The 24,219-nt window shown below is 33.1% G+C and overlaps 1 protein-coding gene across 1 annotated transcript; it reads left to right on the top strand.

Annotated features, from left to right (window-relative positions):
• The first annotated feature begins 320 nt into the window (after positions 1-320).
• Positions 321-23,879, top strand: PPP1R15 (Protein phosphatase 1 regulatory subunit 15). Its single transcript, XM_085205388.1, has 3 exons — positions 321-2,180; positions 12,507-12,628; positions 19,508-23,879. Exons 1-3 carry the CDS (start codon positions 693-695, stop codon positions 19,905-19,907), a joined length of 2,010 nt encoding a protein of 669 aa, XP_085061514.1. The 5' UTR covers positions 321-692; the 3' UTR covers positions 19,908-23,879.
• Positions 23,880-24,219: the final 340 nt, after the last annotated feature.

Genomic DNA, 24,219 nt, shown 5'->3' on the forward strand with positions numbered 1-24,219 from the left:
AATATGTTAAATTTAAAATTAATCCGTTTATATTTGAAAATAAATGTGGCCCCAACTTTATTTTTTCCACAGGACTCTCATATAATTATATAAAATAATAAAAGATAAATGGAATAGTATTAAAAATATTTTCTTCAAAAGTACACGACTAAAAGTATTTAAAATTTTAAATATAAAATTATTTATTAAATAAAACTTAGCTAGCGAAATTTTATAATCGACCCGTAATCGATATCCTGAATGAAACATCGAACAAACCTATTCGTCATAAATTTTTAATCTGTGCCCATGTTTATATTAGCAAGAAGACATATCACTACGACTTTTACAAAATGGCCAATCTGTAACAGACGTGTATTTCTTAATTATCGATACAATGGAGCTCAACAACTTTTATCATTCTCAAGTAAACCTATTTAACTGTTCTGAAGTAACACGCGTTAGTTGTGGTGATACAGTGTGTGGTACAAACGAATTAGCTTACCAAGACTCTGGACTAAGAGAAGACCCTCAAATAAAAAACGAGGACTTCGATTGTTTTAGAATAAAGCACAAGCCCTTCCCTTGTTATAATAGATTGTGTATTTTTAACATGTTCGCGTGAACACAAATGCCTTAGCATCCTCTCAGAACCTGTAAAATATAGTGTATGTATTGTTAATAATATAAAATTTACATAACTAATAGTGATAATGAATACGATAGGTAATAATATGCGCAATAAGCGCAACCTTCTTGATATAAACAGTATGTCACTCCAATTTCCTATGTCTAACTATTCTACGGACGCCCAAAAGCAAGAAATGGAGCAAATGTACGGAGACAACCTAATGTTGAACAAATTACAACTACTACCAGATCCTTTGAAAAAAAACCTAGCAGATTCTGTAATTACAGGCGAAAAAACAATGAAACATAAGGTAGAAAAAGTAGAAACAAAAGACTATCCATCTGTTAAGCCGTCTAATAATCAGGAGACTTATAATTCATCTCGAGCTACAATAACTTATATTATGTCTGGAATTTATAATATTGTAGGTGCGTTATTCTCTTCACGCTCACAATACCAAGATTGTCAGAGTAAATCTGACGAGATGGCGCCACAGTTTTGGCAGCCTTCCAACACCGAGGTTCTAAATAAGAATGAACCACCAGATATATTTTTTAGTGATAGCTCAACAAAATTGGATGATACCATGAATGTGGATTGCAGAAGGGCGGCTGATGAGTGCCAGAGGAAGTTAGACGAGGTATGCTCCCTAATTGGTAATAAAAGTAAATTAAATACTCAAAATACAAAACAAAAACTTGGTCGACCAAAAAAGGTGTTCGTTGATCCTAGTAATATAGTAGAGGACCAGTTTGAAGATGCTTTCTGCCCTGAAATTTGTATTAGTCAACCTTGTAATATTAACATTCAATACCACAGTCCTTATAGCTATCATAATGAACAATTTGTCGAAGCTGCCTGTTGCAAAACAAAGTCAGAAATAAAAGAATCCATGGATATTGTCAAAGACTTAACAAATGATGATAAAAATGATTTAGTAAATGCAGATTTAACTAAAACTGATGATATAGTATCTGTATGTGATGATAAAATGAATAAACTCAAGTTGTTGCTACAATCTAAGATTTGTAAAAAAAATATAGAATCAGAGCCTATAGTGATTCCAGAAGTACCTAAAGACAACATATTACAAAGTTCTAATTCTCAAGAGAGTGACTGTTTCAATGAAATTTCTGGAAGATTCTTATCATCATCGATAGAAAGTGAAGATTCCTTCCAAATAGTCTTCACAGATGAACCACCAAATCGTAAACGATTATCATCAGATTGTGATTCAGAAGATTCATTTATAGTGTTCGACGAGAACCCTGATTCATGTTACATGTCAAATGATGTTTTTGGTGATGGTAGCGATGAATCTGATTCAGATGAATCAGATGAGCCTGGTAATTGTAAGTTATTACCTAGTTTCTCCAGGACTTTCTGTGATTTAACAGATAATAGCTTATATATACATGATGAATTGGATGAAATGGATGGAATGGATGAAGTGGATAGTGGTAAAGTGAATACTTTGGATGATTTAAAAGAATGGGATGGTAAGGAGAATAAAGGCTTGCTGTTGGATGCTAGAAGAAAAATAGAAAAGAAGAAGTTACCACCTAAGAAGGTAGGCTTTTACTTTTTTTAATATAAAATAGTTTTACTATCATTGAAGCTGTTTTGACACAGTGTAACAGCATCTGACAGTAAATACCACAGTTGTGGATTCAATTCCCAGTCTTGAGAGTTTTTTTATATTATTAAAGTGTTTATATACCCCACTCTAGTAATAAAGTAGCTCTAGAATATAAACATATTAGGATTGGATAGGATTGTGTCACAAATTTATTTCTATCCCCATACATCATTGTAAAGGAGAAATATGCCTAGATAAAAACAATTATCAGTAAAAAAACAGATTTCATAGTAAAATATGTGTAATATGCATGACTCATATATAGTTAGTTTTAGTACAAATACTTGTTGTGTAAATAATAATAGGTAGATTGTTTGTTTGTTTATCCTACAATGATGTTATTGAATGAAGTATGATCCTGTTTTTGTTTCATAATTATTATTTTATTATACTTACACTATACAGGGTGGAAGAGGCAGCGCTTCTTTTATTGAAACTACGTATAGGGTAATATATTTCAAACCCACACCTAAGAAATTAATCAAGGTACCTCAACAGTTTGGACGAAGGATTTTTTTTTCATTTCACGATTTTTATCCATACCTGTATTTCGTGTGACGCTCACATACGTGTGCGACGTTTCTGATTTGACAGGTAAGTGTGTGCGTGCCTATGTTATACTTTACAAATGGCGTTTTATTTTAAAACGATAATTTTATTATTTATTTTGTTTGAAAAAATAACTTTTTCATTTTTGGGAATTATTTTTTTTCCGAATTAAATTAGACTTTTATAGAGTAGTTAAAACTGTGGTTTCATTTAAAGTGGTGCTGACAATTCCACCCTGTATACATAGATATAGTATGGGGCCAACATGAATGCTAACAATGCCATCTAGAATTATTTTAATAGCCTCCTTTTGTCCATTTTTTGTAAATTGATAATAATAAAACTGTTGTGGTGCAATGCCCAGTCTCGCCTATAAACCGGACCATTGTGGATTCGAATCCCACTATGGGGACTAATTTATTCTCATTTAATTTAAAAATTCTCTTTGTTTGACCAGGAAAAGAAAACAAGTCATTCTCTAAATGTGAAGCTTAAACATAAAACAAAACAATGTAATTAATTACCAAGTAAACTTATGTTATTTGTTTACTTAATTATTTTATCACTTACTTCTATAATGAAGTGCACGACTAAGAGAATAGTCTCGTATACAGATAAGGTAGTGATTGCCTTAACCTTATTTTGCTTATAACTTAACTTGCAGTTACATTTCGTCATCTATTTAATTAGTTGTTTTTTGTTTTTTGAGGTGGTTGTGCGTTTGATTTCCGTTCTGGAAGAATGGTTGTATTTTAATTACTTTAATTTTACATTGTTAATACAATGCACGGTGGAAGGTTCCACTAAACATATGATGTTTCAAGTTCGGATGAAAAATTAAGTACTGTTTGTTGTCGACAGTATATTATCTATGCGATGCTAACATTTTTTTTTAAATAATAAAAAATCTCCACTTTTCATTCATTGTCTATGGTCTCGCAGTAAAATATCATAATAGAGATATTAAACAAAAATATTAGAAATTTTTACGTAGCACTTGAACCTGCTCCTCTCCTTGATCACCCCATAACTATCCGTAAAGAACTGAAATTATGTGCATATTATATAGCTCAATTTACTAACTGTCTTAAATGTATATCAATGCTAATACTACCAAGCCTAAGTGCATTTATGGAGGATAACTATGGGCTATGGTATATAACAAAAGAGTTGCCTCATACACTTAGAATGTGTCAAAACAAGGTTCCCTCTGCCTCAGATCTGTATGACACAACTTAATTTTAGGACACTGGTCCACAATTTCTGCTCAATGTTCGGGACATGGGTTGAGTGATGGCACTGCGCCATCCTTTATCTACCAGAGCAGGGAAGTAAAAATAATTAAATACATGTATCATCCACCCGAGTGCGTATCGAACCCACAACCATTGCGTTTACATTCAGACGACTGCGACGGCCTCGACAATTGAAACTTATAATAAAAAAAGTTTTAAGTTTTATCAATATTTCTTTCGTTATCTCCCAAATTAGTGAATTATCTCTAACATATATTGACAACGCAATGTGGCATGACAGAGACAATTAATGCTTTTATTACCGATTTATGATTTCTTTTAAAACTCACTTTTATATTCTGATGTTATGGTGATAGATAGAGTTATTAATGATATTGGCTAATCTCTCCGTCTCCCGCGTTTAGAATGTTTAAACAACATTAAACGCTGGATTATCTGTCTAATCGGACTGATATAAGACAAATGGCATTCTCAGAATGTAAGTTGTCTAACTCAAAATGCATATAACTTTTTATTTCGATTGCTAAAACCCTCAATGAGTATCTCTTACCAACCTATTTTTCCATAAATTATATATATTTTTTGAATTATTTCGCTTTTATTCCTAAGGCTATGGCTAGCTATACCTACTTCTATTATAAAACTCAAAAGTATATTTGGTTAATCGCGCTAACCTCAGAAACTGCTGGTTAAAATTCTGATTTGTATTGAATAATTAATTTATCAAGGAATATATTACATTACCTTAGTCGTTTTGAAATAATTAACATATAATAGTAATACTTTCCATTTGTCCACGCGGGCGAAGCCGCAAGATAAAGTTAGATATAATATTAACCATACCTAATTTTAATTAGGCATATCCTACTGTCACAAAGATATTATTTTGTTTTTGATAGTATATAATAATTTAGTCATATATTAATTTGATATCTTATCCAATACATTGCGTTTATCATTCATTAATTGGAACTAGCTTTTTGATAGTACGCTTGGCATGTTATATTAAGACGCAATGAATATAGTGCGGATAAATTTAGTTAAATTCACGCATCGCCGCAATGTGGAATACACTGCGACGTTATGTTCCGCCACTCAACACCCAGTATCGAAAATTGGATGGAAAGTGGATACAGACAGAGGACAACCTCTGCAAAAAAAATTCGTGATAAATGTGATGGTGCGTGGAGAACGGAGTGCCTCAACACTAGCTTCCCTGCTATACGGGAAAACAAGAAAAGCTGATTTTTGGCTTTTGGAAATTATTTATTTTATATATCAACATTTAAGTTTACCGTACTAATATACAACAAAAAACTAATTATCCTTCAAACATTTTTCCTTTGACCTTGCACGTATACTTTGCTTCACGCTTATGCAATAGAATATATATTTGAATAATAAAATTATCACGCAGGTGTTTAACGCTGTCGTGGCGAAGGTGAGACGTGTAAAAATGCACGTACGTAAAGGTGGTTGTGAGTTCGAATTTACTTAGGGTACTATTTATTATGACTATGTTATTCCGCGGTACCTAACGCATATAGAATGTGTCATCCTTTTAGTTATTTCCATTTGACCACGGGAGCGTAGTCCAGGAAAACCAGTTGCAATGGTTTTTTTTTCAAAATTTTAAGGAAAAGAAAACCTCATGATGAAATGGTTATATATTTTCTGAGTTATATTTTTAGATGTTGCAATTTGAAGTAAATAACCCACTTAATAGGAGAAAATAATCAAAAGTAAGAAAGATCCTAAAAGCAAGTCTGCACAGCCGTCTACAGCAATCTTTAGGACGACCATACTGTAGATAAGAAGTGGGCAAATGAAAATAATTATTTTCACCGAGCTTTGCTATCCCCACTAGCAATTCCACTTTTCGCTCTTTACACGCTATGCTTTATTAGGTCAGAGTCAGAAAAGGATTTTTTTATAGAAATATTGCATTCTAAGTCTAACTCAAACCTGCAACTATCGCGCTTAACAGTAGAACACTGTTATACTTCTACGTCATCATAGGCCTTCATCGTTGGTAGTAACAATATGTTTACATTTGAAATTTCCCGAGTGAATAATATTTATCATCTGACTAACTGGGAGGGATGACCCCTTTCATAATATATAATGCATGATGTGGTAGTAAAGCAATGTTTGTAAATTGTTGTGTAAATATATGATGCCATCGAGCAGCAATGTACGGTGTCTCACTGTAGTCGTAGACGGTGGTGGGGTCAATGCCTACCAGGGAATATTTACGTTTAAAATAGGATATTGTGTTTTTAAGCGAAAACTGAAGTTGTGAGGGGAAAATATATGTGGATTGTGTGATATTTATCTACTCGTACACTTCTAAAGTAATTTTATGAAACTGGAGAGTTTGTTTGATTGATCGCGCTAATGTCGGGAACTACTGGATAGAATTGAAAAACCCAATTAATTAAATATTGTTAAATACATAGTCAAAGGTAGTCAATTCGATCTCTACCTAGGAATATCTTATTTTAGGTTTTCACTAACTTTATACCCAGAGACATCAATTAGCGTTAAACTAACATTAAATCGGTGCACTTGTACCCATTTGCACTGACCAAATGTTATGATGATGATGATTAACATCAGTGGGTCATCTACTGAAATTTATTAGATTATTTCATCCTTCCTGACTAATGCGTGACGTGGCTAAATATGTAATAATAAATGTAGTTAAGTACAGTACGGTCAACCAGTCTTGGCCGCTAGTAGTTACTCGTAACGTTTTTTTTGTTTTCTTTTTCGTTTTAGTTTATTGATTTTTTTATATATTTATTTTATTTATTATAAACTTTCACCGTTTATATTTTTCATTTATTATTTAAATACATTTCTCACGAACAAACTTTTATTGCAACATTTTAACTTTATGTTTCATCAGTTTAGTTTACCGCATTCTTTTTTTATACTTTTAAGTATAACATTGTTTTGATTAAATGTTATCTTCTTGTCCTCTTATCTATATTGTATTAATATCAATATGCGAAATTGTAACATACCGTCATTGTCAACCGGGGAGGTCGTTATTCTGAACTTTCCGGATTTAAAATATGAGTGGTACTTAAATATGAAACCATTAAGGAAGTAAGTTCTACGAAGTAAGGCTCACGAAAAGGGAAATCCCCATGTTTCTGTGGTTAGTCTAGTCTAGTCGGAATTATCTATCTCTTTTTATCTTGAGCGGTTTGTAAAGTAAAAAAAATTTTCCGTCTCTTTTTTTTGACAGCAATATTTGTATTAATGTCAGTTTAAATTTATTATTTATGCAAATCATATTAAAAAACTATTTCTTGTATTATTATCTTCTCGCTCTACCCCGCATATAGCAGGGTAGGCAGAGAAAACCTGTGAACCTAATGTTAAGACACTCCGCTCAACACTATTACACTTCCGTTCACCATATTCCGCCAAATTATTAATATTCTTGAGGCATTGCCTGTTAAGTGGCTGAACTCAATGCCGCGCTTTGCCTAGTTACCAGAGCGAAGAAATGAAAGTATTAAATATTTCATTCACCCCTGAGTAGGGATCGAACCCACAACCATCACGTGTACAGACGTACGCACCCCATTAGTGTAAACCATAGGTATAAAAAAATATGAAGTGTAATTTAGTGAATAAAACAATAGAAAATTGAGTCTCTGGACATTCTTCTGTCAACCAATTAAAAATTACTTGCTGAATTCTGGTACCAATAAAAAAATCATTACTCTGGCGATTTCATTTCCTTTGTACGAATTCCTAGTGTTTCTTATCAATTTTAGTGTTAGGTATGGCATTTCTTATCAGGCATACATTTTTGTTATACTATTTATAAAATATATAAGGAATTTTTAGTTTTACTTACTTATTGCATGTTTTTGTTCACAATAGTTTTGGGTTGGAATTGAGCTATCCGAAATTCATCACTTATCTAAAAGACAACGTCGTTAAACATAAAGTATAAATACACTATGCAACTACCCTCTAAAATGCCAATAATATCATGTTATATTTTTAGCGTAGTCATTACTGCGTGAATTTAATAAAATATCCACTTACTACAGTTCGCGTTTATTGCCCAAAGAATATACAGGGTGGAAGAGGCAGCGCTTCTTTTACTGAAACTGCATTTAGGGCAAAATATTTCAAACCCAAAATTAAAAAAAATAATCAAGGTACCTCAACGGTTTGGACGTAGGATTTTTTTTTCATTTCACGATTTTTATCCATACCTGTATTTCGTGTAACGCACACATACGTATGCGACGTTTAACAGGTAAGTGTTTGCGTGCCTATGTTATACTTTACAAATGGCGTTTTATTTTAAAACGATAATTTTATTATTTATTTTGTGTGAAAAAAAAACTTTTTCATTTTTGTGATTTTTTTTTTCCGAATTATATTAGGCTTTTATAGAGTAGTTAAAACTGTGGTTTCATTTAAAGTGGCGCTGACAATTCCACCCTGTATATAGGTTTTTTTTTCTTTTAATTTAAAAATGTTGTCAAGGAGACGCGATCATTCAGCCACATAGGGCTATATTATGTAGTTCATTTTAAGAACAATTAATTAAAAACCTCGTTTTATTATAATGCTTAAAACCTGTTTGGTTGATTAAACACGTTTGTTAAATGTCGGCTGTATTTGGAATTCTTTTTAAAATTATAATATAAAATTTTATAGTTTTTATAATATTCAACGTATTTGACGCTCCATAGCGACCTTTGCTAAGGTGTTGTTTACCAACTTCTATTATAATTCTTCATATAAAAATTATAAATGTGATATATGTCGTCTGAAAGTAAACGCGACTCGAGTGAATGAACGAGTTTCAGTTACTCGTCCTGGTAGCCAAGACAAACCGCGACGTTGAGTTCCTCCACTTAACCTGCATTATCTCTATAATTGTGTGAAATATATATGAAGAACAGATTGCCTAAACACCAGATGTCCTGCTATTTGCGGGATAAAGCGTGAAGCTGTAAAAAAAATTACATATTCACGTAGGTACTGTGTACCAAACAATATAAACTTCTTTACGAGCACGTTTAAAGAATATGTACTTATTTGTAATAAATTTTAATACGATTTTGCAATAAATATAACACGCACTATAGAAAATAAGTGCGTTTGAGCAACTATACCATACGAAACTCTGAACTGGTTTATACTAGTTTCATTCAATGACATATTTATATTGGTATGGTTCCGTTACTGCTAATGTCACAAGACTTTTAGAATAAGTAGCCTTGATTAGTCCTATTTAGGTAATTATTTTCTTTTATCATGATAAAATACCATCGTATTGCAGTGGGACAGCATCTGACTATAAAAAGTCAGTGGTTGTGGATTCGATATTACTCGGGTAAAAATCGAACTCGTATTATATTCAATTTTTTCAACTAAGTAGAAAAACAGTGGCGGTGAGTGTTGAGGACGGCGTTGAACTATTTAATACGACATGTCTCGAATATATAGGGGTGCTCGGTGAACGGAGTGTCTTGCCACAACACAAGGTTCCCTCTGCCTACCCTGCTGTTACTGGGGTACAGCGTGAGGCTATACCTAGGTGAATTTAAAGTAAGGTCGAACGAGTATTTATAAGCAACGTAAGCTTCACGCTACCTCAATCTCAAGGCTCAGCATAGTGTAGAGTATAGCAAATCACTAACCACCACGTCTAGTGGTTAACTGACAGTGCACTGAGAGTATGAAGTTCGATTCGGCTATATATTATTTTACTCGCGGCTTCGTTTGCAAATAAAAATTTGTAAGACTTTGTATGACATAGATGTGAATATAGCCAACCTGGATAAATGGATAATCCAACGCAAAGAGGTTTTCTCAATTTAGGCCAGAAGTTCTTGAGCTAAGCATGTTCAGACAAACAAATTCTTCATTTTTAAAGTAATACTATAGAAATCGAATTGATATTTATTGTTGTTTGAGATCTGTTATCCAGAACCGTCGTTCACTGACTCGGAGAAATTTATGCTTAAATGTTAAAACATTTTATCGTCAACCTTCAAGCAAAGTATTCAACGAAATACATACGATTTCTTGTGACCATACATCAGCTGTCGTTCAAATCGGTACCAATTTAATGCCAGTTAAACTTCAATTGGCGTTTGTGTGTGCGGCTATTAACGTAATCGTAATTATAATTGCTTTGGCATACCACCAAGATCCATTATACATATTGTTCTGCGTGTTAAATTAAAAGGGGGGGCAAGAAGACGTTTAATGCCTGACTTTGCCAAATTAGATAGCTTTTGTCTGTCAGTCTAGACAATGAATTGAGTTGCTAAGTAATCTAGATATATTATGAGGCCTGGCGTGGTGCAGGGTGTGACTATAAACGTGACAGGCGATTTCGATTCCCACTCGAGATAATGAACTATTTAATATTTTCATTCCTTTGCTCTGGTGCCGAGAAAAAAAAGGCGTTGAGATCTGCCCCTCAACACTCAATGCCTCCAGAATTCGGCAGAAAGTGGGGGATGGAGTATACTAACACTAGGTGCCCTTTGCCTATTTGTTTTGTTTAATTTTATTTTTTTTAACACTACAGACACTTAAACCTAAGTTTTTGAGACATTGCGTATTAAGTGGCGGAACTGAACACAGCACTATGTCTTGTTATCAAAGCGTGGAAATCAAATGATGATGTTTATGATTGAAACTTGAAACACAAAGTTTAAACGATGATTACACAAAATCTATATTCCTTTATTAGCTGATGAAATGCATGACTCAGAATTGAATGCAATGATGTTTGCTTCAAATTCATTTCGGGGTTATGGGACCTTCCACTATTAGAAAGATATGATTATAATATAGAAGAAAATTGGAAAGCGAAGTGATCTCTCACGAGTCACGACTGGGTTCTCTCCGCCCACCACAAAAGAAAACACGGAAACATTAATTTCAACATCGACTATTTTGAACTTTATGACTGCTTGTAACAAAGGCCTGTAAGTTGGCTCATGCTTTTAAAAACATTTGATGGTAGCCAGTTCAAATTTAGCTTGGGGAAAAATATATTTACGCAGCCTTTAAAGTAGAGGGAACGGAGTGTCTAAATTCTAAATGTTCTCTGCCATATGCGGTGTATGCGCAAAAACAAGATAAACACGTTTATGACCGCTCGTAACTATACGTTTTAAGTTGAGATAACTACTGTTTACTGTTTATCTTTTGTTCTAATGTAATCTTATTGTGGATTTTTATGTTAGTGATGAAGATTTACGATGTCGGTGGTCGTCGGTTCACATTTTTTGACAAAAATAATCTTTTGTTTTTATATGCCTTTATTCTCTTTAGTTGAATGGCGGAACCGAACCCTGCGTTTTGTTTTGGCATGCCGTGGAAATGAATAAGGTTTAATTATTATGTTTCCTTTGTTTGGGATCAAAAATCGTAACGACAGGTACAATAATTTAACACGAAAAAAAATACGAATGGCACTTCAGTGTGGTAATAATTCATATATTCATTAAGTAGATTTGCATTTTTCCGGTTAAGCTAAACAACGCGGTGTTAGGTTTTACCACCCTTTACCTACGCAATGTCTTTAAATACGAAGATTAGAGTGTCTTAACACTTTGATTTCTGAAGTTACATCACTCTAGGCCACGCGCGAAAGTGGAAAAATAACGTATTTATGATTTTAGATTTGAGATGTAAATTTAGATACAAACTGACGTGTTTACCCGAGGTCGTTGTATGGTGACGGTGACGACACTAATGAGTCAGTGCACCAATGACGCCGCTATACGTAATATCTTTAAATATATCTGGACATTCTTTCAATACTAAGGTTTTTAAGATTCTTAGTGTTTTCAAGCGCTCTGATCACTAAATTTTCAAGAGGAGTGGGTTCAAATCCCGCTACGTTCAATTTTTATACGTTGCCTGAAAATAATTTGCCTAGCTAAGAGTTGCGTATGGCAAATTTCATACTGTAATCGTCCGAGATAAATTGTGACTTACATTTTAGATTAACTTGATTGAAGTCTTGATACATCGATAATTCTACAGAAATATATTTTTCAATAAGACCCAGCAGTGGTTCCTGTGATTAGAGCGTTCAACCAAACAAACTCAGTTTTAATAATATAATTATAGATAAAATACTGAACAACGGTCAGTTAGTCTTGCTCGTTATATATGTAATTTGCGTGGGTAGCTGAGAAGCCCTACATCTGTTGTCTTACCAAATCAAAGCAATTCTTAACATCTATAAATAAAACATGATTATGTTATGTTGGTAACAGTTTCTTTAATCTGATTGAACAATTCTTCTAGTGGTAGTTGTAGGAACGAAGTGTCTTATCACTTCCGAGGGAAACTCGCTCTGTCTAACTTGCTATTAGCGAGATACAGCGTGAAGCTGATTTATTATCCAAAATTTACAATATTTTTCCTCATCAAATTCCAGGTCCAATTCTCATCAGAGCCACCCAAGGTCCATGTGATGAGGGTGTGGGCATTCGCAGCGAGACAAGCCAGAGCTGGCCGCTGGGAGCGGTATGCGTTGGATCGTGAGAGGTTTAAGCGAAGGTTTGTTATTTACATTTTTGTTTTACTTTGAACGCGGCATTAACTGCCGCAAGTCAACACAAATTATGTGTAGTAGACAGGAAGTAGGGAATGAAGTATTTTGATATCAGATTCTCTCTGTCTTCACTTTTATATGAGGGGTAAATGGTAAAGCTGAAATGAAAAGTTACTTGTTTATTAAAGTAGGCAGAAAGAACCCGGTGTTAACATGAAAACGAAATCTTTCACTTATCGTCCGTCTCAGGGAATCCCCGAGAGCGAAAGAGCCTACAGTTATCACTTGTACACTAACAATTACTAAGTTCGGTACAATTTGCGCTACCAATCGTATTTAATTTCCACGTTTTTTCTATTATTTTAAATATTTCACATGTTCAAATGTTTATACGTTGTCTAAAAAAATATTTTTACTTTATTTTTCATATCTACGTTAAATAATAATATATATCTAAATAGACTTTAAATCTAGTGTATAATTCTAGATACATACAACTATGTTGAATCATCGAAACTAACAAACTAATAAAAAATGCTATAGCGGAAATATTTAATTATCTTCATATAGATCTAACTAATACGTCATAGCATACCGTTGTTTAAGAAATAGTCTTCATTGTGTCTGTACAATAACTAAGAATCGCACTCAGAGATGTCAATTACCGTTAAATTATAATAAGATCGCGCTTCACGCCTTTTCCCACATAGCGAAGTAGGCTGAGAACATAGTGTTAAGGCACTCCGTTTCTATGCTATTGTTTGTCTTGCCATAGCGTGAAAATTAAGATCGTCATCCCCAGGAATGTGAATTTAACATATGGCTATAAATTTATTTGTCAAGTCTTACATCTATTTGTATAGATTTAATCTTAGTTAAATTCCAATTAATGTCTCTTAGTGCCACTTATAGAGATAGCAGTAAATCAACTCAAGTGGAATGAAGTAGTTGGGCGTTGAGATTAGAAAGACGCCTTAGAAATGTAATCCATCTTCTTGCCAATAGCTAAAGAAAATAGTGATCTAGGTATCACTCCATTCTCCACTTTCCAGACACGGCGTACTGATTGGCGGTCCTCAACGCCGCGTTTTTTCTAACTGTACAAGGAAAATTGAGGATTTTAAAATATTAAAAAAACTCAGTGTGGATTTCGAATTCACTAAACCTTGGGAATTGGGATGTACCCAAAAACGGAAAAAAAGGAAAAGGAATTTAACTTAAATACAAAGTTTTTATTAAATAAACTTAAAGTATTGACTTCAATTTAAAATTATGTAGCTTTATTTTCTATACAACTGAAAACAATGAAGAAAGTACTCGGAAAAAACGTGGGTAAATGATGAGAAATCTTAAAGCGTTTGTTTAGTTTTCTACCAATTTCTTATTATAATTACGTGTTTCTTATTAATAAATATTTCGTTTGTTATATTTCTCGAACGTAGTACGTTCATGACCAAAATGATGAGTAACATCTACAGTTTAGACAGAGTATTGTTTTATTTTATTTTGAATTATTATTCTATATGTGAAAAAATCTAGTGTAACTTAATTGCAGCGTTGAGTTACGCCGCTCTATATAGATAATGCGTTTGTTTGTACTGAAAGTGGACTATGGAAGTATTATTTCATCGATTACCAAACCCATCACTTGGGTCGTAGTTCTTTTAATCATGACGACTTTATTTCCAATTAAATAATAAACTATTAGTATATATATCTTGTCAATTTTTTATTATTTTATAACAAATAATTTCACTTATCTACAAAATATTGCTTAAAAATCTGTAGGTATTACATAAGGTTGATAAATTGTGTAATCTAAATTTCACTGATATTTTCCTGTCGCAACAATCGGCATTACCATTTTGAAAAGTCATCGTTGATACGTGTTTAATAGTGATCGAACAAACTTACGAAATAGTACAAGTTTTACATAACAATAAAACTTGTATTATTGTGGAGAGACGATGCACAGCATCTGTGAGAGGGCGCTGTATACTTCCCTTTGATTATCCAATGATTTTCACTTCCGGTTGCTGTCTTCGACCAATCAGCGATCGCCGGAAGTCACGTGGTCTCAGGTGGTAGGGCGCCGGAACGTATAATAGGCGACACTACGCTTCTTACCTCATAGCAGATTCTCACCAGTAGCCTTAAAATGATGCTGTGCATCGTCTCTCCACAATAATACAAGTTTTATTGTTATGTAAAACTTGTACTATTATTTGGGATGTGACGATGCACAGCATCTGTGAGAGACGTGTTTATAACTCCTGGTGACCACGCACGACGCTATGTGATCTAAATCAGAATGATTGTATAAACTGATTCTGATACATTCAGATAAATTGATCTGTAAAACCACAAAAAACATGAGTAACATTGTTTTATTTATAAGCAAATTGTTAATTGCTTAATTTTTTAATTCAATTAATAATCGCTCTGCCGGAAGCTGAGCCAAAATAATCTAACTTCAATTATTAGATTTACTTATAATTTGCATACAAACAAATTTTAAAAGATGATCCGCAACTCGCTGATAAGCATGAGTAGGAAAGGAAGCTCGCATAACCGTCTAAATAATAAAGCTAGACGTGCTCACTTCTTTTGATAATAATTTAATAACCTGTAAGTATTCATTATTATTCATGAAGCCCTTGCGTAGCCTCACCTCTAAGTTACACAACAAAATTGTTACCTTTTGTAGCGTGTTTCCGGTGGTCTAGCTAGTTTCTTAATGTAGAACCTAGAAAAACATTTTTCTTAGGATGACACCACCGTCTCTAGAGCGTAATTTTCGACAGGTCACCTGTTTCACCAAAATATTTCTAAACGAAATATGATGTTAGAAGTACGAGCAGGATCGAAATGACAATGAAAATGTCGTCCGGTCTATTGGAAACCATCACCACCGCTCAGACAGCGGGTCGTAGATAGAACCGGCAACCAACTCTATACTTCCTTTTTTAACAACTATAATAAATTTATAGTAAGTAGACGCGTTCTAGAGTGGACACCACGCCTTGGCAAGCGTAATTAAAGACCGTCTTCTCACTAAATGGGGTGACGATGTCCGCAAGGTGGCGGCAACGGCCGGATGCAGAGAGCCGAAGATAGAGCCCAGCGGCGCGCCATTGGAGAGGCCCACGTCCAGCAGTGGACGAGGACAGGCTGATGATGATGATGATGAAGTAGTTACCCAAGTTAATTTTTACCTTGTAATTGATGCCATTAGTACAACATATTTATAACACTAGAGTATTTAATAGAATGCTCTATAAAATATTATGTACTTAGCCCAATAATATATTCTTATACTGGTCAAACCTTTGAACGCATTTGTAAAATTTAAGACTTGATTTCATTATCACATACTTTGAGTATTACAACTTCACAAAAGCATCAATGAATGCTTACCCGATCCGCAACCAGACCGACAATTCATGATATGAATGTCCTATCTGCTACTTAGGTACAGTTTTGAAGCAAACTGTACTTGATATACGATGCGTTAGAAAATGCGAGTTTATGAGCTCATTAGTTTTTCACAAAATTTAGGCCGACTAATGATTATATCATTCTTCGAAGTGTAATAAAGTTTTAATCAATTTTATAATATTTCAATTATCGCTTCTTAGCTGTATTTTAGAACTACAATAGTTCACTCTCTGAAATTCGCTTTTAGGAGCAACTTCACAGTGTCAAAATATACGATTTAAATACAGATGTACTCAATTTAAACGTCCGACTTCCCCGGACTTAATGATATCGTAGACATCCAACATGCTCTCTGCCATATTGGAGTTGTGACTACGTGTATACCTCGCTAGCCAGGTTCAGTTTATGCAAAACTCATGGCAATATGCAGCGGAATATCTACGTTACGCACGTGGATATCGCCAAGGTATATATTATGTAACTACCTTTACCCAGCCCTCATGTCCCATGAAGACGATTATTTTCATTAGCTTTCCTCAGCTTTGGAACCAAAGTTACAAAAAATGAATGAAACTTCTTGATAGTCTTTTTTGCAGTATTATTGATTATCATACTTTATGGTATCCAACAACTTAATAATAAAAGGTTGTTGTCTGTAATTCTCGCATTTCATATTTTGTCATATCTGACAACTTCAGTAATAAGTCGCTCAACTGGCGACATTAATTTGGTCTTGATGTGCCTTCTGAATTATTTAGCTGCCTTCTTTTCCTCCTCCTCCTGCTTCTTACTCTTGCTAGATGCAAATTTTACTTCTTTTTCCAAATACTAACATCAGTCGCCGTCGCATTTTCTAGCTGGATTCTTTTCTTCTATATGGATTATAGATTTCTTCCACTACATCAGCTTCAATTCTGATGGCTACTCGAATGCACCACAGGGATGTACGGTATCTATTATATAATACGTCAGCTATAAAATACTTTTGCCGCGGCACTCGCGGGGATGTGCACTCACTTGCACGAGGGTAATGCCAAATTAGCCCAAAGAAACTTTCGGCGACTTTTTATAATACTTGAACCCGCTATTTTAGTCCGTTTTTTAATTTAGTTTTGACACATTGCTTCTTTTTATCCATTACTCAACCATCCATATCCTATTGGTTTGCTTTATCAGTTGTAGAACGTTCGACTCGAACTATTTTCTATCCTTGCTTTCTCGAACCGCTTGAAAATTCTTATTGGATAAAGCCAGAGACGATATGGAGAATGCTCATTATTAAGTCGAAAAGAGTTTTCAGAGCCCCCAAACCATCTACACCCGTTTCCGATATACCCATAGGCAGCCTCCGTATTTCTTAACACAATTGTATACAGGAAGACACGGTTACATTTAAATAAAATTATTAACAATCATGCAACACCCTTGTACTAAGTTCTGGGCTTGTGTTACCCGTCGGCGGGTTCTCACTCCATACTTCCGATATCCGGTATGCACTGATACTTGACAATTGCTAATGTATAATTAAACGTGCTAGAGTTTCATACTCAACGCATGCTTCTCAATTTTTGATGCATGTACGGTTGACGAAGGTCTAACTGCTTCAAATAATCTTGGAAAAGGATTATTGGTGGCATGGAGGTAAATGGCTAGATGCATTCCCGCGATTAAACCGGGAAGGGCCTACGGAGCCCAAACCATCAGCCACTGCCTCCGATACGCTCAGAGGCAGCCTCCTTATAACTGCCCCCCTCCCGTACAATTGAGAGCATTAAAATAGTACCGAGCTTTTTTAAAATCTAATGTACGGATAAATGTACGGATAAACTTATATATGTCGCAGAATAAGGTGGTTGGGACCGGAGCTTGTTCCGATCCCATTTCTGATTGTCATCGATCGGTGTCACGTCAGAGTGACAGGCAACGCCATCTGGTTTTGACAACTGGCAACTATTAAATAATCCGCTTCTCTGATATATATGAGGAGAACAGAATTTTTTATATATTTGATAACTCGCTCAGGATACGCTCCTAACGAATTTATCGTATTTAAACGAAGGTAGTATATTAATGGATAATACAACAACTCCGTTTACATCGCATGACATTATGCCGAGAGCGTTAAACAAGCGATGAGTCCTCTTGCTTTTTGCAATGCCCGTTAGTTGAATAAAATTGGGCCATAACTGTTGAAAATCTGAGACATATACCTAACCTTATTGTAGGTTATAACACAGCCGTGTTCGGTAAGCTCAGAAGCCACTCAGTATTGGTATATATAATACCAAGCAATAGAACAGTATTACATGCATGTAGAAACTTGTTACACAAGAGATTCAAATGACTCACCCGTTGTCCATTTTGTTACCTTTGAATTTCACAAAAGCAAATTCTCTTGATGAGGATGAACATCTTTGCTGGAGGCCTTTCCAGGAGTAGGCCCGATATAGAAATCCGGTTCACGATGTGAAGAAATTCCACCTTCAACACTACACTTACCACAGCACTTTCACTTTTAAACGATGTTACTCTAATGGGAAATAACGACGCTATAAGGTAAGAAGCGTAGTGTCGCCTATTATACGTTCCGGCGCCCTACCACCTGAGACCACGTGACTTCCGGCGATCGCTGATTGGTCGAAGACAGCAACCGGAAGTGAAAATCATTGGATAATCAAAGGGAAGTATACAGCGCCCTCTCACAGATGCTGTGCATCGTCACATCCCAAATAATATGGTATTTTTACTTATATTAAAAAGGTAAAGAGTTTGTTTGGTTGTAATTGAAATATTTCGTTTAGGTATATTAATCGTTATACATTGTACCTGCGGTCAGTTTTCTTTGCTCCACTTCCTTGTATCAACCGTTGTATACGGACAGAAGCTACCAATTATTCCATAAAGAAGCTATTCTTATTATTCTAAATGTACATTTAATTATGTTTTATTTTACAGGGTGTTAGGGAGATAGATGCAAAATTTTTGAATTTGATAGTTTATATTATTCAGAAAATAGTAAAGTTACACCATAAGTTACAACATAACATGTTTACTTCCTTATTATTAATAATTAACATATTTTTTATGAATAATGGTTATTAATATTATCGTTGGGAATTTCTTCCATATTATAATAAATAGTTCAGTCAGTTTCAACTGATGAAAATAAACTTAAATTATTTTAAAAATATTGAATATATAAATAAATTTGAAATTAAATAAAAAACATGATAAAAAAAAATAGATTTTTATAGATAACATGATTAAAAAAAATAGATTTTTTTTAAATTTAGATACCAAATTTATATACCTTGCGAAAACTACATATCCACGTCAACATTATGTCTAAAAATTTAAAAGTGTTAATAAATAAGCTTTCTAACCAATATTAAACTCTAAAGATTTTGCATCTATCTCCCTAACACCCTATCCTGTCCTCATTTCAGGATAGCAGATGTAGAAATGGCTATATCATGGGTCCTGAAACCCCAACATCGAACCAGGGTTGTCTTCCAGAGATTCAGACCCTGGTGGAACGCCCAAAACCGTAAAGAACAAGAAGAGAAGAAACTTGAAGAAGAAAAGAGAAGAAATCGACAAGTAGTCGAAAATAACGAAACATACCCTAAAGAGAATGAAGTCAAAAGTATAGGTGAGGATATCGAGGCATTAGTTGAAATTAATGGTTTGGATAGCGTATCTAATGGTGAAATTATAAGAAATGATAATAAACCGCATATAGATATTACAGAGGAAATGCCGAAAATTATAGAAAAACTTAAAGCTTTACACATAAATGGTACAATAGTTGATATGAATGTTATAACTAACGACAATGTTACTTGATATATAGAAATAACTTAGCAAAGTCATTCTTTTTATATTGGAACTAAAAAGAACGAAAATATCGAGGTTTTTTTGCCTCAACCGGGATTCAAATCTGGGAATCTAATGTATGTTCGATGGCCTCTTTCTGATTAAGTAACGAAACGAAACGGATTTTTCCTTATTTTTAAATTTAGTTTCATCATCATCATCATCATCATCATCATCATCATCACCCTGTCCTCTCCAATGGCACGCCACCTCCAAAATTTAGTTTCATCATCAACAGCCATCTTTTGTCCACTGCTGGACATAGGCCTTCCCCAATTCTCGCCACCACACTCGATCCTCAGCTCTTCGGACCCATCCGCTTCACGCCAACCAAAACTTAGTTTGGTTTGTTTGAATTTATTTAGTTCAAAATATGTAAGGAATGGCTTGATAATTACTTTCAAAAGTTCTTAGATGATTTGGATAATGATTCTTGTCATACTGTGATAATATTAACGGTTTAACTGCAAAAATACTTTATTTTACATATTTTCTAAATATCCACCTAATAATTTGTTATTAAATATATTTATTTTATTATTTCTAAAGTAATAATATGGCTATACAAATGCACGTGTGTAAAACACATGATGTTTTGTCGACAAAAGTTCTAAATACAAGTCATACAATATGAAAGAATTAATTAAAAAAATATAAAAAGAGGTTGTAGAAAATCAACATAAAAAAATATATATACATATAAGTTGTCATATCTTGTAAAAGAATAAAAAAATATATAATTGACCAAACGTAAATTTGTAGAAGTTATTTTCACAAAAGATTTTTTGCCAAAGCTTTTATTGGTTGTATATTTTATTATAGACTAAAATCTAAACTATTTACAAAGCAAAATTCCAGTATAGTTATGTTTAAGAATAATAAGTAATAAATAAATAAAACGGGTCATTAAAAAATATATAAACTGACTGACAGATAACGCACACTACAGATAACTACCGTACCTTGAAATGGATAACTAACAGAGCGTTTAACTACCCAAAAGCGGCTTCGCCCACTTTATCTTATTTTTATATCATAGCCAAATTGTATGATATTTTTTGCATAAATTGTAGCCTCTGTGTTATTTGTATAAATTGCGTCACATTTTAGGGGGTTGACAAAATGTGATATTGTGTGACAAGATGTGGGGATGAATAAATTTCTTGATATCACTTTTCAAAATACACAAACAATTATATTTAATTTTATGAATTCCTATGGTAAATTAGGTGTAAAATTACATACATAGACGTAACAGTTTTTCTCACAAATCCAGGACGGGTATGACAGGTTAGGAAAGTTGGGGGAATCTTAAATAATATGATTTGTGTGACGTAATTTATAAATGGCCCCTATATTGTTAATACTTAATAATAGTTTAAGTGGGGTAAATCGTGCCTCGCAACGACACGATCCTTACGCTTAAATTGCTATTAAAATGCAAATTTAGAAATACATTAGGCAATAGACTTAAATACTATATATGTAATGATGGTAACTAATAACCTGTTCAAACCGGTTAGTATTAAATGTGTTTTATTTTGTGTTTTCAAGTGGTATATCTGGTTTAGGTTTTCCATTAATAAAATAAAATAATTTCAAAATTTCTAAATAAATATATGAAAAATACAACCAATTATAACTATGGCATTTTTCATTTTGGTGAAACTTCCGCCCTGAAGTTGGCTCCAGATGACTGCTTAGATTTAATTTTAGGACATTTCCTACTTTCTCTCTGGATTATTTTCTCCCCGAGTGGTCTCGTGCTCGCACGAGTAAACAATGCGCTAGCTCAGAAAGCCTAATTTAGGGCCACAATTCGTCGACCGTACTGTACACACGTCGTGGATGTTTCGAGTTAAATATAATATAAAATATATGATTATTTAAATTCCATATACTTAATATTACATAATCATTATATTTATTTTTTTATGAAAGGCATATAAGAAAATTAGCTTGGACCTAGCTAATTAAATCTATAACAATACAATGGCAAAAAAAAAGGAAAAGTTACTAGATAGAAAAAAAAACAGCCCAAAAAAGCATTTTTATCATAAAGAGACGAGGATGCTAAGTGCCTACAAAACTTGTGTATTTAATTAATAGATATTAATATATTAAACATAAATTTATATATTTTGTATAGTTTAAATACAAGATCGTACGAACATAAATGATTGTTAGCTAGGTTCTTCACGCTGTATTTCACATATAGTACCGACATTTTGCGGCGTTGAGTTCCGTCATGTTGCACGTCGCAATGTCTAAAAATTGAGAAGTGCGTGAGGAACACATTGTGTCAACACTGACCTTCTGTCTACCCTGCAATATGTAGGATACACTGTAAAATATAAAAAAACCTTTGTTAAATTATGCTTTTATTAGCACCATTGAATCGTTTATTGACATAAAGGTTTAAAAAAGTCGACTTTTCCCAAAAAAATATGGTTTTAATTAAAGCATCTCTGTTCTTACGATCTTATAAAAAAATACTTAAGCCTTTTACGAATTATCATTTTTTTTATTTTAAAAGGGATATTGACATTTAAGGATTATCTTTTACAGAATATCCAAATTAAATGTGAAATAATATATTAAATATAAATAAACAAACTAACATTGAAGTAATGATAAATTAATTTCATACAAATGTTAATTTTGCAGGAAAGAGCTTTCTAGCTGTTGTTAAATCGAGTTTAGAAAGCTTGACTTTTTTTAAAATTTTTATCTGTCATTATCCCTGTAATGGCCGAGAATATAATAGTTATTAGATTTAATATAAATTAAAACTATTGTTATTATCATATAAAATATTTGGTTAATTTATAGTTTGCTTATGTATTTATATTTATAGCTTTTACAGTTATATACTATATTAGTTTGATGATGTAATAAAAATACATTTTTTTGGTTTTATATTGATTTAATTATAAATATAATATTACTGAATTAAATTTAAATTATTGTAATATACTTTTGATTTAATTATTTTTGAACACTTTGTATGTAATCATTTGTTTGATTGTATGTAATAGTGAGTGTACTTTAAACATACTCATAATATATAAACATTTATTAAAAATAAGAAAATTATTGTATTTGTGCAATAGTTTTTTGTTCTTATAAAGTAAATTATTCTCATGTATGTACTTCAATCATAAAAATACTTACTTAAATATTTTTTTCTTTTCATTTAAAATGTTTTTAAATTAAACTTAAATATGTTAAATACAATTTTTTATGTATTATATTTAAAAATCTCCGACACAAGAAGCTCTGAAAAGTAAATAAACAATTAGAAAAACGCTTCAAGAAGAAAAAAAAATTTAGGACTATTTTCTTGAATAATGATTAAGAACAGTCTCGATTAAGACATCTTTAAAAAACCATTCGGTTCATCCGTTTAGGTGCTACAATGCCACAGACACATCGCAGACATGTAAAATGTAATATAACAACACCCCTCGGACGTACAAATTGTTTTAAAGCATTTTTTTTACTTTATATATTCATTATAATATTAGAGTACTATTTTCTGTAGTGATCCTGTAGTGAGAAAGAACATAAACATTGGTTGTCATGGAGTATATATATATTATTAAATTAGAAAATTTTGTTTTTGAATGTCATTTTATGTTGCCTCTAGTATATTTTTTGTTATTTTTTTTAAATGAATATTGTTGTTTTTTGTGTAATGTAAGCAGATTTAATTTTTAAAGTCGCTGCACTTGAATTTAGTATGTAATGTTTATGCATTATTTTTTCCTGTTTTAGATTTTCACTTATTTTGTACTATAGTTGTAAAAAAACGATATGGTAATAATTGCTTAAGGAATTTAAAAATATTGTGTATTATACTTGCATATAAATATGTATAAAATATATAGGTGTGATAATATAAGTTGGTTTTCAATTAAATTGTAAGTTGCATATACAAAATGTATATTTTTTTATTTAGTTTGTAATATCCTGAAGTGAGAAAGAACATAAATATGATAAGCTGTAGCTGTAGGCTGTAGCTTCGATTCCAACTCGGGAGAATAAATTATTTAATATTTTTATTTCTTCGGTGCGCGGCGTTGAGAGCACTCAACAGAGTGGCGGAACTCAATGCCGCGCTGTATCTCGCACATAGCAGGGCAGACAGAGGGACCCTGGGGACCTAGTTGTAAGACATTACGTTCCCCACTTTTGTCCATCACTTCTAGTAAAAAAAAAACATCTTCACGCTGTATACCGCACACATCAAGGTAGGCAGAGGGAACCTTCCACTTCTAGT

The sequence above is a fragment of the Heliconius melpomene genome, chromosome 20 (assembly GCF_056956725.1).
Source record: "Heliconius melpomene rosina isolate 202511_hmr_F chromosome 20, ASM5695672v1, whole genome shotgun sequence".
NCBI classification, from domain to species: Eukaryota; Metazoa; Arthropoda; class Insecta; order Lepidoptera; family Nymphalidae; genus Heliconius; species Heliconius melpomene.

What these genes read in the sequence shown, in the direction of transcription:
- PPP1R15 (XM_085205388.1), top strand. Translation starts at nt 693, where the DNA reads ATGAATACGATAGGTAATAATATGCGCAATAAGCGCAACCTTCTTGAT. An exon ending in AGAAGTTACCACCTAAGAAG is followed by an intron (nt 2,181 to 12,506) that starts GTAGGCTTTTAC and finishes ATCAAATTCCAG; the next exon opens with GTCCAATTCTCATCAGAGCC. An exon ending in CGTGAGAGGTTTAAGCGAAG is followed by an intron (nt 12,629 to 19,507) that starts GTTTGTTATTTA and finishes TCCTCATTTCAG; the next exon opens with GATAGCAGATGTAGAAATGG.